At 43.1% G+C, this 15,103-nt stretch overlaps 1 protein-coding gene across 3 annotated transcripts in view; it reads right to left on the reverse strand.

Moving 5' to 3' along the window:
• dscama (Down syndrome cell adhesion molecule a) overlaps positions 1-13,492 on the reverse strand; it is a 91,983-nt gene extending 78,491 nt beyond the window's left edge. For all 3 annotated transcript variants that reach the window (XM_031857489.1, XM_031857490.1, XM_031857488.1), the window contains exon 1: positions 12,353-13,492. In XM_031857489.1, the coding sequence (XP_031713349.1) occupies positions 12,353-12,395 (43 nt within the window). In that variant the 5' untranslated portion in view covers positions 12,396-13,492. The remainder of the gene's footprint in view (positions 1-12,352) is intronic.
• Positions 13,493-15,103: the final 1,611 nt, after the last annotated feature.

Genomic DNA, 15,103 nt, shown 5'->3' on the forward strand with positions numbered 1-15,103 from the left:
CACACACACACACACACACACACACACACACACACACACACACACACGCTCTCACTAGCAGTCACCATATGCCTGCCTGTGGCAGAGCCTGTCTTAATCGACATCGGCTTTCCATGAGCCAAAACCACAAAGAGGAAAAAGTGATATTGTTCAATTATGAATAACATACATGTATAATAGATGCACTCTCTTTTTTCCTGTGTTTTTGTTCTGAGCAAAGCTCAGAGGCAGGGGCAGGAAGAGGGGAGGGGGGTCATGTTGGGATAGTGAAGGTCCCTTCTTCTTGCAGTGCGAAATAATGCTTGGCACAGTCCCCACATGTCAGCACCTATTGGTGGCTGGGTGTGCTGAAGCCTCAAACTGTGGATTTTGCAGGTGACTCCTAATGCGATCCTCCGCGGTTGTGGAGCCTCTGGTGATGCGTTTGGAGCTCAAGGGCACCAGACGCAATTTGGTCAAGGAGAGTGCACGCGGGCGTGTCAGAGGGATGTGGAGGAGGGGGGGGAGGGGCGGCGTTAATGTCTGGAAGCCCCCGCATACATAGAGGGCTGACATGGCTGACAGGTGAGACGGTGAGGAGTTGCTCCAGAGAGTGTTGTGAGAGTGGGCACCGGCTGCAAAGATACTCGATAATATCCCTATTCCAAAAGAATAAACAAACAAGCCTTTTATTTTCCCCGGTATTGTGTGTTCAGTAAGACCCGTGATGCTGCACTCCGACGGTGCCCATCAGCGGTTGCTTCCAAATCACCCAGGCAATTTATTTAAGTAAATGTCTGATCAATACAGGTCCCACTAACACACAACATAAATAGGCCTATGCATTAGCCCGCTGATGTGAGGGGCTTTTTGCTCGGCCTGTGTTTACCTCAACCAAACACCATTAATCAACCTTGGATGAATGGGCTCGGGCGCCTCTTGTTCTCTTGTTGAAAATGACAAAAAGTCATTGGTGCTTTGCCATTATTTCATGGTGTGCTGGCTCACTGTTTTGTTCTCGGCGATGGCATTCTGACATTCACCTTTTCTCCTATGATTTCATCACATTGAATTAGCTATTAGCCACTGCCCCACCCAATGCCACTGATGTGTTTAAACGTTAGAGTCCAGTTGGCTCTCAGCCACGGTGTGGCCTCCGCCGGGTCAGAGATCTCTGCGGTGCTACGGTGGGTACCAGGGCATCAAGACATTAGGGCAACTCCACAGGGGCAAACAAGCACTGAGCCACACTGACAGCTCATGGCAGCCGATGCAGGTAATTAAGGCAGAGCTCTGCAGAGACTGCCTAGGGAGGGTGGAGAGTGGGGGCTAGGGGGTGGTCACAAAAGGAGCAGGGATAGTGGGGACGGGGGGTGGAGGACGGGAGGGCCTCATGATGACAGCGAGTAAGCATCCGAGCCCCCTCCTCTCCTGCCCTAGGGGCTTACACAATAATCGGTAGAGAGGAGTGCAGCGCCGATCCGAGATGTGCAGATCTTAGAGCCGGGTCCCCCTCGCTCTCCCAAATCACCGGCTCCCATTTTGCTCTCATGAATAATGTTGAGCGGCGCGCTCAGTGCCACGCAGCCGCTATGTAAAACCAATGATACCCTCCTCTGATGTCAACTCTCCGGAGGGCGAGATGAGAGTCGCCGTGGAGTGGGTTAGTTGATGCATATGAACGCTCATTTACATGAGTGCCAAACGGTAGAGGTGGGAGTTCCCACAGACGGGGCGCTTTGAAGACCTTAATCAGTTACATCACCGAGGTGGAAATGGACTAATACTGCAAATCAACTGAGACAGAGAGACAGAGACAGAGAAATAAGAGAGAGATGGCTGAGGAGGGAAAGTCCTGCGAGCGAGTAAACAAACTCTAGCTGCTGCCGCTGAAGCTAATATGCAAAGGCACATCAAGGGAAAGAAGCAAAAGAGGTAAAAACAACCATATGAGACATTCATAATGCTCCATTAGCCTTCCTAAGAGACACAGCGTTGAAATGACAGGATGTTCCCGAACGTAGCAACTTCTAATATATATTCCACATGAATATCAAAGTGTGAATCAGAGCTTGATGTAGACGTCGGTTTCGTTCCAGGAGTCACAGAAGTCAGCTCACATATGGTATTACAGAGCCAGTTAAAACCCATAACACACCTGCTCATGTATGTACAGTATATGTGTTTTTGAAATCTTGTGACATGTTAGTATTCTTGTGACAGCATGCAGTTCAAAGCATTGTTGTGCCTTTGTATGGGCAATGTAAGCCCGACTAACTGCAATGTGTTGTTTTTACGTTTTGGTTTTAAACTAGCAAGGTTTAACATATAAACATCGGACCTATTCAAAATGAATAAATAGGGATTTGGACAATGAAGCTTTGTTTTAACTCCACAGATGGCACGCGATCAACGAGGTGCGCTGTTCGTTGCATTATTCTGCGAAAAGCCAGAGGGCGTACGAACAAAATGTTCTGTGAAAAAGCTGAAAGACAATGAGTGTAACGGGGAAAACGGGGTAAACCAACCTCCACAATGCAGAGGGGGAATTGTAATTAACTGTAAACTAATATCACATATTCATGGACTACTGTATTGCCTTTGTACAAGCCCTGTAAAGAAAGAAGTCAAGTATTGCATGCATTATAAAGAAACTAAGGTTGTAGATCCTCTAAACAATATTAATTTGGCTGGAAAAATATTTACTCAAATGAAGATTTTTAAGACCTCCTGTTTCTAAAACATCTAAAAACAAATTGGCCATGTGCGTACAAAAATTCAAAGCTGCATATGGTATCTGCTGATCAATCCGGGCATCCCTAATGATAAAGATCACATTCATTTTTCACGATCCTGATCAGACAACTGCATGAGGCATTCCACTTGCAGACTTGCAAACGTTAAAGTCGAGTACTCAGTGAGCCTCAGAACTGCTGATTTCTGTTTTTTTTAACCTTTGGACAAAGCCAGTGCAAAGCTGAGCTAAAGAGCTCCTAGCGGTAACTTCATATTTACCATACAGACAGTATGTCACATAAATCCTCTCATACAGTAGGGCTCGCTCTCTGCTAGAAATGGAATAAGCATATTTCCAGTAAATGCTCACTTTCTGCTTTACATAACTAGAGAATATAGCTACCTATAACGAGACAATGACACATTTTCAGTCCTGGTCTTGTCAAAAGACAGTGCTAGAGTACATTTTTAGTGAGGGGATTTTTAGTTGGAGCTGTTAGTTATTGACTTTTCTTGAATGAACAGTTGTGCAGTACTTGACTCAGATTTATATATAGCACAATATCCACTGTGTGCATGCTTTTAGAGAGTGCAGGAGAGGCATTATTTCCGTTTTGCTAAAATTCCTTCCCACCTGGGCTTGCTATACAGTCAAGTGCAACTGTGACTGAGCTGATAGCCAGAGAGAGGGAGAGAGGCGCTGGATCTCAGGTGAGCTGAGAGAGAGGACATTAAACTCAGTGGGGGGGATGAACGAGGAGATTAGCTGAAGGAGGACGGCTGACAGCTTGAGGATCGTCTACATATTATCCTGTAACACGGCACAGGAGCCTATAGCCGATACATACGTTTCACGATCAGAATAATTACTACATTAAAATATAAATCTGAGCAGAGTTTTACGTCATTTCTGCTGTGAGGGTTCCAACACTGCAGCAGAGCAACAGCTTTAACGTAACGTATTGAATTCTACATTTAAGGGTGGTCTTTACCGTTAAAAACACTTGTAATGCTTTTTCTTCTAACTCTGTTATGCTCTTCATGACTAATCAGTTTTTCCTTAAATTACTTTTTCATAAATAAATTTGACTCGATTTGACGTATGACTGAAGGCGAGTGGTGACGAAACATGATGACAACATGGCTGGTGAGCAAACCACCGGCCAAATAAATGCGACCGGAAAATGTTTGCTGGAGTTCGGACAACACTGATATGTTCAGGCTGTCTGCCGATGTTTAGTTCAACTTGTTGTTCAATAAAAAGCGTCCATCTCTGCCAGATGTGGGTCCATTTAGACACATTTCTGTCCGATCATTGCAGCTGCACCATCAGGCCGGCCAAAAGCTCCGTAAAAAGGCCTCTCCTCACCATCACAAGTGTGTGGGATTTGAAAAAACTCTGCTCATACAACAAAAACACATACATCAACTTTAGTTCCTTGGGCCTTGTTTGAGGTTATGGACCAGTAATCCACACAGGGGGAGCAGGGAGATGCTGTAACGGTCCACAAATGGCCCATTGGATGAGAATTAGCTTTTCTCAAAACATGCAAAAGACATTATTCATTTAGAAAATACATTTAGCACTTCTATGTTGCAGTTGGGTGCATCTAGCACCACTACCGGAAACATCTAATGTCCATGCAAAGACACTTTTTTGTATGCAAAAGTGTGAGTGCTGCCCTTGTTTTACTTATATTTATTTACAAGATTTATAGAGAAGAATGTAGAATACGTGTGCTTACATCTTTATAACTGCAGTGTTTTCCATGCTTTGTTAGTTATTACAAGAAAACCTATGGTTTAATTGCATCAAAATGGTTAAAAAGAATGTAGGACTATAAAATATTAAGATCATTTTTAATTTTCTGTGGCTCTGGAATAGGCTGCGGTGGGAATTGCCGTGTTGTTTTGCATCATCTCGAGGTGGTGAAAATAAAAAGCCATTTGCAGGAGAGAAACAAAGAGGCGAAATAAGCAGTTGACAGTGGAGGGCAAATCAAAGTCCTTGGGTTAAATGGGATTGTGGGTCAGATGACTAGACACGGTTGTCTTTCCGCCCACAGCCATCCTCTTGTGCCCCCCCCCCCCCCATCCCTGCCTCCACTCCCCTCAACAGCCCTCCATTTGCCTCACAGGCGAGAGTATTTCATCTTCAGTAACCCCACTGCAGGAGAGAGCCTCCCTTATTGCTACAATGCATAGTGAGCCAATCTATTCAGATGTGTACTTTCCTTTCTTTTTTTTTTACATTAGAATATTTTCACTTTAATCCTTCAATTTATCTTCAAATATAAAAATAATAACAAGACTGGAATAGCAGAATCGTCCAAACTAAAACTACACCTTGAGCTGCCAGAGGGGCATTGAGTCTTATAGTGGGCATACAGCATAGGACCCTCATTATTTAGTCCTACAGGAGCCCGTCTATGCAGCGCTACTATAAATCACCCTGATGGATACACAGCCAATTGAGAGTAGCAGGGACAGGCAATGGGGAGAGAATGGCAGCGATCTGCATTAGAGCTGCACTCAATCTACACACAGACGAGAGTGAGCCTTTATTAATCATCATGTTTTCATCAAAAAAAAACAGGGTTTCGTTTCTGTTCATAACTACGTCCCCGTGTAGCCTTACTTACATACACCTCTCTCTGTCCCATAGCTGGGTTGTGTGTATCAGACAGCTTGGCTGGTGATGGGGGGGGGGGCTCTGCAAACACTGCCAGGCAGCAAAATACACATCAACGTATTCAGAGCGTTTAGTGCCCGGGATTAATCAAATTATAATTTAATCATCTGATCAAACAGCAATTAGCATAATCACTTCTGGGGAAGGCCTGATAGAGTGGAGACTGGAGCGGAATGGAGCTGGGAGCGAGCAACACTTTAATGAAACATTCGCCATAATGTTTGAAAATGTTACACATTCGGGGCTACAGGAACAGAGCTGGATTCTGAATGCTAATCAGCACGCTTTGGTTACGCCTAATGAATCTGTCCAGCAGTCAGCCACAGGGGGAGGGAATTGCAAAGTGAGATCCAGATTCTAGATTTTTTTATTTTTTCCAGGAAAGGCTTTTACAGTTTAATATTAATTTTTTTTCTTCATAAAAAAGAAAACAACATGTATCATCACTGTTTATTGTTCAATTTTATATATTTTTTTTATTCTTGTTCTCTGTATTCCACCCAATGAAGCCACACCCAGCTCCCACAGAGCATCACTGGTACTTTAACCAATGATTGCAGCAGTTCCAGGTCACCTCTACCGTTTCTTGTTACAAAGGGACCTTATGTTCAGAATGCACTGTGCTTTCACTAATTACATTTTAAGTGTCTTGATTGAAGCATTTTGTCCTTGTTTTTTCTCAACCAAAGTTTTGTTGATGAATTCATTTTGTGAATAGTCTCATTTCTCAGTTTACAGGCCTCGCTGCCCACAGAAAACAAAAGGGGCAGTGCCCTCATATCTTAGGCTAATTGTATATCTACATTGAAAAAATGATCTTTTATATGTGTGTGTCTTATTAAAGCAAGGTCAGGGTATTATGAACAGGGAATACAGAAAATGTTCTGTATTCCCTGTTCATATAGCTGGGTTATTGGTCTTTATTGGCCTTGTTAACTTGTTAATAAATCCGTCTTAAGTTTGTAATTGAGGAACAAAAATTCTAAAGTATATAAATCATGTATTACACACAAGTAGCAAATTACAAATCATCACTGGCATGAATTACATGTTGTTTGAGCCATTAAAAGATAGCAGTATTTTTTTAAATATTCTTTATACATTCGTTCTCTAAAAAATTGAAGAAAATAAGGCGAGTATTAATCTTTGCAATGCAAGAGAGCCTACATCTCACGGGAACAAAATGACAGCAAACCCTCTGTTAAAGGAAGTATAACCAGAAGATGATGACAAACACTGCTATGTGAGATATGGAAATGCTTCTGTTGTATACACGGAGTTATTGTTCTGGTAGTTAAAGGCCTTCTTCTCAGAGATATACAGACAAAGTAATAAAATGGGCACAAGTAAGGACAATGAGCACAGAGCATTGGCCTTTACTTCTATAGAAGAACCTGAGCTCAACCTCGCTTACGCCCTGCTGTTCCTGTGAGTCCGCAGCATTAACCTACTGCCCCATTTAATGGTGAAAGCCTACAGACACGAACAACACAACTAATCGTCATCTTGTTAAGTCATCGGCCCAGTAAACGGATGCCAAAAAACTCACCTGTTTTTACAGAGTTTACGCAACAATACTGCTTCACCCATTGTACTATTACACAAGAACACTGGGAATACATGTCCCACATTGTGGTCCCACACTTTGCTAGCTCACTAAATGGTAGTTAGTGTTGGTCAATCACTGCCTCCCTCGAATAGAAAAGGTAAAACAAACCACGAGCAATTTTCTAGCCAAGTGTGCTTTCTGGCTTTGGATGCAAATTCAGCCACAGTTAATGAGTATTTCACAAATTAAAGACCACATCCATGTGAAGTGGCAGATGTACAGTATATGAATGCCAGATTCTGGTAAGCGCCTATTACAATGTTCATTTTATCTATAAAACATTCACAAGCTTGGAAGTCTCTTAATAGCTGTTCGTATCTGGCTTTCTAATGATGGCAGAGTGTTTTTCTACCCCATTTGCTTTGACCTTATTAAATTCATCTTCATATTTTTCCTGACATTTAATAAATCACACTGTTCTCTTGTCCGTTGCATCACGGATTGTCGTCAGCAAAACCAGTATAACGCTTTGTTTTGACATTATTTAACCTTACATACGTACAAGTGCAAAGACTTGTACCAATTAAAGTAGATTGTGGCGCTCGGTATGCACTGTGAGCTTCAACTGGACGAAATGATAAAGTAAAAGCCTCGTCTTTTTCCGATTGGATGTACAATAAAGATAGTTGAGTCTTAATCGGCGCACAACAATATGACTGTGGGATACATATGGAAGTGTCTAAAATAGCCTGGTTTCTGCATGGAATCATGGATCAGGCAGATTTGATATGATTCTTTGAGCTTTAGATACTGCATAACACAAGCTCACTCGCTGTCCCTCTTCCCCCCTCTCTTCCTCCTCTTTTTCTGCCTCACTACACACGATCATCTCCTTAAGCATTCTGGTCTGGGTTAAATGAAACCTTTAACAGTTCAATGTGCAACCATTAACATATGCTTGAGTCTACTCTCGTCGGCCAAGGCGTCAGCAACACACAGTGGAGCGGCAAAGAAATCTCGACCCGATGGCACTGACAAATCCTGGTGTGATTAGTGATTCCGTAAAAGCAGCATGTTACTAATACTAATCCTGATGCATAACATTCATTGATAATCAAGACAAAACACAAACTTGACTTGAACACCTTTAAGTGGCTGAAATATAAAGTCAACAAGGAATCAAAGCTCTGACCTAAATACAAACAATCAGATTACATGTTAATAAATGTTACTAATTCTTTGTGAAATCTGTAGAACATCATTTAAAATCTTCAGGACATTTAAAGTTTTTCTGTATTAAAGTGAAGAAATACTTGGTGATTGAAAGTGATCATAACATGGAATGCTAAAAATGTGGGTTGAAGACATATATGGATATTCTACCCCTGTCAGCAATCACCACATGATGAACACACTGCAGCATCAGTCGCCGGGTCAGGCCTAAAGCAAGACATCTCTACGACTTACCTAAACAGAACAATCAAAGCATTTCCGGTGGCCTACATTGTGGTGACTGGTGTGCGGCCGAGGATCTGAGCTCAGTAGTTGTTTTCTGATGTGTGTTGCTGTGGCTCTGTCAACCCCGTCCTGGCTCTATGTGAAGTGACAGATGTATACCAAAGGACACCATTCTGCACAGACCTAGTTTCCCACTGGCCTTAATGTGACCTCTAAGCCACGCTGTTTTGACTGGCCATAATTGGCCAAAACAATGAAATAGCAGCAAACTTTGTGAGCATCGACAAATGGTCAAACTCCTCTTGAAGACTGGACAAATGTTCAAAAAATATTCTGGTTTGTGGGTAGAAATGCAGTGCTGAAACCCAAATGATATTTCAATGAATGTTTGAGAAAGTAAACTGCAAACTAGCCAAATACAAACATTCAAAGCCTGAATTATGTTCACTGGTTGAGTGAAGGCGGTGCTACGTTTTTGTAAAACCCACCAAAGACACAGCGATGTGTTCGGGTGGATGGTGGGTGATCAAGTGCTCTTTGACACTGGAGACCAGGGTTCGCCTACTGATTAGTTAGTTTTAGACAAAAGCACTTTGGTTAAGGTTAGGGAAAGGTTGCGGGTTTGGTTGAATTTAATTAAGTAAACTTCATTTTTTAAGTCCCTATTTACTTTTTCCATCATCTTTGCAGACCCAGTAAACTGCAGGCAGATATTAAAATCAATCAGTTGCCCTTAAATGGCATAATTATATGAATGAAGTCCACATGTGCGATATCTTCATTGCGAACCCACTTCACCTCTCTGTGCTTGACTGATTCTAATCTCTGTCCTCATCAGGGTCAGTGGCGTGCCTTCGTTACTCCCGATCAAAGTGAACAGTCTAACTGCTGATGACAGGTATTCAGATGCTCCACTGTTTTCTGTGTTTGATTTGTTGCTATGATGATCTGAACTGGGAGAAAAATGTGGAAAGAAACTAAATTCTGCTCCCACATTAATCATGTTTAAAGTCTGGATCAAGTCTTACTGAAAATGCTTATGTTTTAATAAACGGAGGTACCATTTCTCCGACAGCCCCTCGTCATCCTAAACTGCAAGCTAAAAATACACACGCACAGAATGATACTAAGAGCCAATTGAGGAGCTTCGCTGTATATTTACACAGCTTATTAGCGTCCAATTGAGCATGTGTCAGATCGCCCCCCCCCCCAGCCCCGGCATAGCTGAGCAAAAACAACATGCCATTCCCCCAATTTCATCTCTTCATAACTGGAATACGTTGTTCCCATTCCATTTAGGTTTTAATAGACACTTCTGCCAGAGCACTTTAAAAGCTCAAGCACCACTGAAGTGAACTCTACAGCAGATTTTACTCTCTACAGCGGTGAATTGTTTATATCTACTGTAGATGAGCTTGCAAATGTGTCCTCAAATTGGCAAACGCCAATTCAGAGCAAAATGGAGTTTGCACAGTTGATACTATGACCGCTGCAAAGCCAGAGCAGTGGTTGTAATCTTCTATTCTATATATTCTACAGATGGGCAACGCAAATATCAATATCTACATAAACAGTCATAAAATACTGAACTAACAAATCAATTTAAGCAATTGAGTCTTTTCAATCAGATTCCAAGTGATGAATAGAAATACGACTCCCAGAACACGAGAGAGAGAGAGAGAGAGGCAGAGAGGGAGAGCGAGGGAGCGAGGCTGAAATCTATCAGGAAGCATAGGGTCACCTGAACAGAGTGCAGTGTTGCTCGAGCCCAGAGCCCACACTGCAGCAGCACTCATTACCCAGGTCTCCATAGAGACAACCTCAGCAGCCCGCACTGGACCAGAGCCCTAAAAGCCTTCCTTGCTACGTGTCCAGAAGAGGTGCAAAATGAAGCTGCTCATTAAGGCTAATCTTTGCAGGTCTGTTCGGGGGGGGGCCAAATGTGGAGTAGAGAGAATACCGTCGAAGATCAGCAATCGCGGCCCTTTTATTCTGCCTGCAGTCGATTTAGCGTGGAGCAGAAAGGAGCAAAATACAAAGAGGATTGTCATAATGCACTCTGGGTAATTCTAATTGCTGCCACAAAAAAACATTTGAATCTCTGAATCAATAGAAAAGGTCAGTGTCAAATGAGCCTCGAGTCTGTCAATATATGACTGGCACTGCATCGGCCGTGGCCACAAATGTGGCGTTCATCACAATCACAAGTGCCGCTGCTGCCATTCAAAGTTTCCATGTAGATGTCTCTAGTAGCAGCCATTTTGCAACGCTGTTGCCTGGACCAAAGAGACTGAAAAAAAGCCATTCAACAAGCAAAGCAATGGATCGTTCTCAGCCAACAGAGATTTCAGCACAGCACTGTGCGGACATCAGTGTCCTCTGTTTCTTGAAATTGTCTTGCCTCAATTACAGAAAAGGGGTCTTTGCCATACCACCGTCACTGCTTTGACTCCATTCTCTCCTATAAATAACCACTGCCTTCATTGAAGCCTCCAGCATGGCCACAAAATGGTTTTCCTGTCATCTTAGCTTGACGCATCGCCCTCTACTCTCAGTTTACATTGTGTCCACTTTAGATTTTTTAACCTCTTTCGTTTTCGTCTACCTTTAAAAGGTCTTCTAAATACCCCCAATTTTCTTTCGAGCTCATTTCTGCCCCCCAACACGCGCACATCCCACCCCCTACCCCACAGCCCCTTGTCCTCCTCATTGCCCCCTCCCCTTCCTCACACACCCTTCTTGTATCCGCTGTAAAAAATCTGTCACCCTTAGTCCAAAAACAGACACAATTGCCACCAATCAAACCTATCTTTTGAGGAATTCACAGTGCACAAAAGAGGATTTGGATGCGTTTTGCGAGATGTGGACTTGGGCAAGGGTGATAAGGGCTCGTCTAATTTTTTTTCTCCAATCCAAAATGACTCCATGTCTGTGCTTCTAATATGGCGGGTGCAATGCCAGAAAAAAAAGCACAGCCAACCTAAGTAATCCTTTTCGAAGAATACTCTCGACAGATCTAACAGAAAGCATGCAAACATGCAATCAGATGTGCAAGTTATTTAATACCTGAAATTATATATATTTTTAAAACATGTACACATATTAAAGCATGCAAGTAAATATACTACATTTTTTCATTAACACGGTTGGTTTAGGAGCGGACTTCTGAACGGAAAAATATTTTTTACGTCCACAAAGAAATTATTTCAATTTCATTGAGTGAATTTAAATGTAATTCACAGGCAGGTTTCAAGATTTATAACAAACACATGGGGAACACACCAGGTGTGGGTGCAAATGTGTTTCAACTCAATTATTCACGTAAGGATAATTATTAATAAGCTACATGTGTGAAACTGTGAAAGTCAAACTGTTAATATGCACATTAAGCATCTAAAAACGTTGTAGGAAAATGCACCCAGGCTGAGGCCCAATGCAGCTTAATGAGGAACAATAAATAATCCTTCATGGTGCGAACTAAGAAGGAAACAGAATAATTAAGAGTTTTGATTTTTTTGGCCTAGGATTTCCAAAGGAAAAAAAATGAATTGCACAAAAACTAAAAATAACAAACACATTTAAATGCCCTGATCCTCATGCAGTACAGGCTAGACCTAACACTCAACCTACATTTCTCCTCTCTCCCTCTGTGTGTGTTGTGTGCATCTACATTTGATAAAAGGCTAATCTTAAATGTTAAAAAATGCATGATTGGTTAAGCGTTCATACATGTGGATGGAACTATCTAACCCCACAAAAAGCCCCACTGCCTGCCAGGACATGGCAACAGCCTGTTCCTGCTTCAAATTTCCACGACAAGAAAAAAAGAAATCTATATCTTCAATATGGAAATGCTTACAGGCTATTTAGGACAATATTTGTACACTGGGATAATTAAGAAAGACATGGAGTTTAATTTGCACAAATGCATCACCTACCATTCAAGATGCACTGGGAAAAGATAAGAGCCAATATCCACATGCCCCGCTCCGTTCAATATCCAAGCTTATGCTTTTTCTTCTCTCTCTCCCTGCACTCTTTCTTCTTGTTATTTCTTCCTTTTATTTCTTCAACAAGTCAATTGCAATGAAAGAAAGGGGAGCTTGCAAATATCTCTCTCTCTCTCTCTCTCCCTTCCTCTCTCCCTCTCTTTCTCTCAATCCTTCACGTTGGGAAGAAGATGAAGAGGAGGAGGTTTGAGCTTCTTTCCTGCTGCTGATTGTCTTCTGCTACGGCGGGAGATGGTGTATGATCCACAAACTGCGCGTCTCCCCTTGTTTTTTGGACTGACCGCACCGCACCGCGCCGGGCCTCAGTGCAGCCGTCTCCCCGTGTCGGAGCGCTGCTCTGCGTGGAACATGGGGGAGCTCGGCTCGGTGCGCTCCGGTCCAGGTGAGCTGTGCCGCTGCTGCTGCTGCAGAGTCAGAGGCTGGAGACGCATAGGACAAACTGCCTTTGCGCGCACGTAACTCCACGGTTAGACACTTAAAAGAACAAAACAAAAAGAACAAAAACAAAAAATGCTCCAAAATCGGAAAACAATCAATAAATAATTAATAAATAAATTAGAAATCTATGCACGGAAAATGGCCGAGCATATCATCTCAGGTATGTGGGGGGAAAAATGCGTAAAAGTTGGATTTTTTTTTCGAAGATTAAAAAGCGCGTGGAGTTGATGGTTAGCTGCGCTGAAAACTCATTCTCTCTTCGCCGCCTCTCTCCGTCCGGCGAGCAACAAGCACACGCATCTTCCCCCCGCAGCCGCACACACAAACTGCGCACACTGGTCCCTGCGCTTAAAACCTGCCCTGCCTCAGAGCACTGTGGAATAAACCCTCGCCTCCTTCTCCGCAGCCGATTGTCTCCCTCTCCATTGCCTTAAAGGTGCAGGGGTGGGGGGATGAGGGGGCGCACAGCTGAGCCTCTGAAGGTGCGTTTAGAGACAAAAAAAACAAAACAAAAAAAATCTCTCTTGTTTTAACAGAGGTGGAGGATCAAGGTGTCCCACTCAAGAGAGGGGAAAACTGCATTAACATAAGCAGGAGAGAATTAGCCAATGCAGGACATCCTTCTGTGGTTCGCTGGTGCTGCTGTGGTGTAGCAAGCTGGAGGATGGATGCTGAGGGAGGCAGGGAGAGGGAGGGATGGAGAGGGAGGGGTGTAGGCTACACCTGACTGGATACGGTGTAAGCATTTGGTGAGGGAAAAATAAATGCTAAATTATCTTAATTGGAGGAGATCAGATCCTGTCTTTTAATGCGTTTTCTGGATAATTTATGAGCCCTGGGGGCATTTTGGGGGACTCCTGACAGCCTCTTGCCTGCATTCATTAATTGACCTTGACAACTATAAGCAGCGACCCCCCCAATGCACCAGGGGGCATCAAACAGCGGCCATGTCAGACATCCACAGCCCCCTTGCATGAGTTTGCCCCCCCCATTCTAGCCACACAGGAGGCGTCAGATTAATATATTGACACTGTTAAATTTTCACATATCTCATTTAAATGAGGTGTGACCTCCACAATAAAATGCATCATTGAACAACAAAGCTGAATCTGCAGATTTCTTTCATGATTATTTAAGCAAACGTGAGTGGAACTTGGACACAATACATTTTGAATCGAGCTAAAAATCCATGTTGTGTCTCTCAGACACAGTGTTGTGATAACAAAGTCACATTGGCATTTTATGCTGAATTTGAAATGATTTTGTTCAAGGCACTGACACGACGGTTACTGCGGCGACATCCGCTGCATGTGACTGTTTGAATCTAGCATGGCCCTTTTATGTTCAGATACAGTAGCAGACAAGCCGGGCTTCAGCCCCCCACGCCCAGATACAGGGTCTGTCTCTTAGACTGAGCGTCCACATCATAGACCCCGCACACGAGTGTGCACCAGGAATACAGGAACCTGTCACCGTCTGGCTGGGCCCTGCGTGGCGCTTCCAGCCAGGCATCCCCCAAAATAAAACAGATCATTATCGCCAACGCCAACCATCCAAAACCAAAACAGTGGGATTTTGTTTTTACAAAATAAAACAACATTTTTGTTTTTCTTGTTTGTGTTGAATTTGCCTAACCCCCCCCCCCCCCCCCCCCCTCCCTCCCTCCCTCCCTCCCTCATCCTCCTCTGTCATTCCCCCTGGCTCCAAGCAGTGAGGGGGTTTATTGGTCTTCCAGCTCTGGTGCTTATTGTAAAGTGCACGCCTCCTCCTCCTCTACTCGATGCTGTACATTGCTGGTCAGCAGCCTGGCACTCTCAGCACCCCTCTACCCTTTAAAGTATTATTAGAAACCAAACACATTTTGCTCCAGTTGCAGGCGGTGATAGTACCTACTTAGACTGTCTGCAAAAAAATATTCGGAAAGTCTTTAGATAAACTGTGGAAGACAGTTTATCCACGTTCTTGAAACATATAGAAGATATAGAAGAAACCACGTTCTTCTATATCATCTATTTTTCAGTCACAAATGCAAGTGAAGAAAAGTTGTTTAAATATTTGGATTACATGCAAAACAGTAAAAAAAAACTCAGACAATCATATTTAATTGCTAGCAAATGCATGAGACTGAGCGAAATCCAAACAAGTAAATGTAAGGTATTTACAACAGACAGTCGCTGGTTTGTGCTGTTGACCCCACACACACACACACACACACACACACACACACACACACACACACAC

This window comes from Anarrhichthys ocellatus, unplaced genomic scaffold (genome assembly GCF_004355925.1).
Source record: "Anarrhichthys ocellatus isolate YVR2014 unplaced genomic scaffold, GSC_Weel_1.0 scaffold18, whole genome shotgun sequence".
NCBI classification, from domain to species: Eukaryota; Metazoa; Chordata; class Actinopteri; order Perciformes; family Anarhichadidae; genus Anarrhichthys; species Anarrhichthys ocellatus.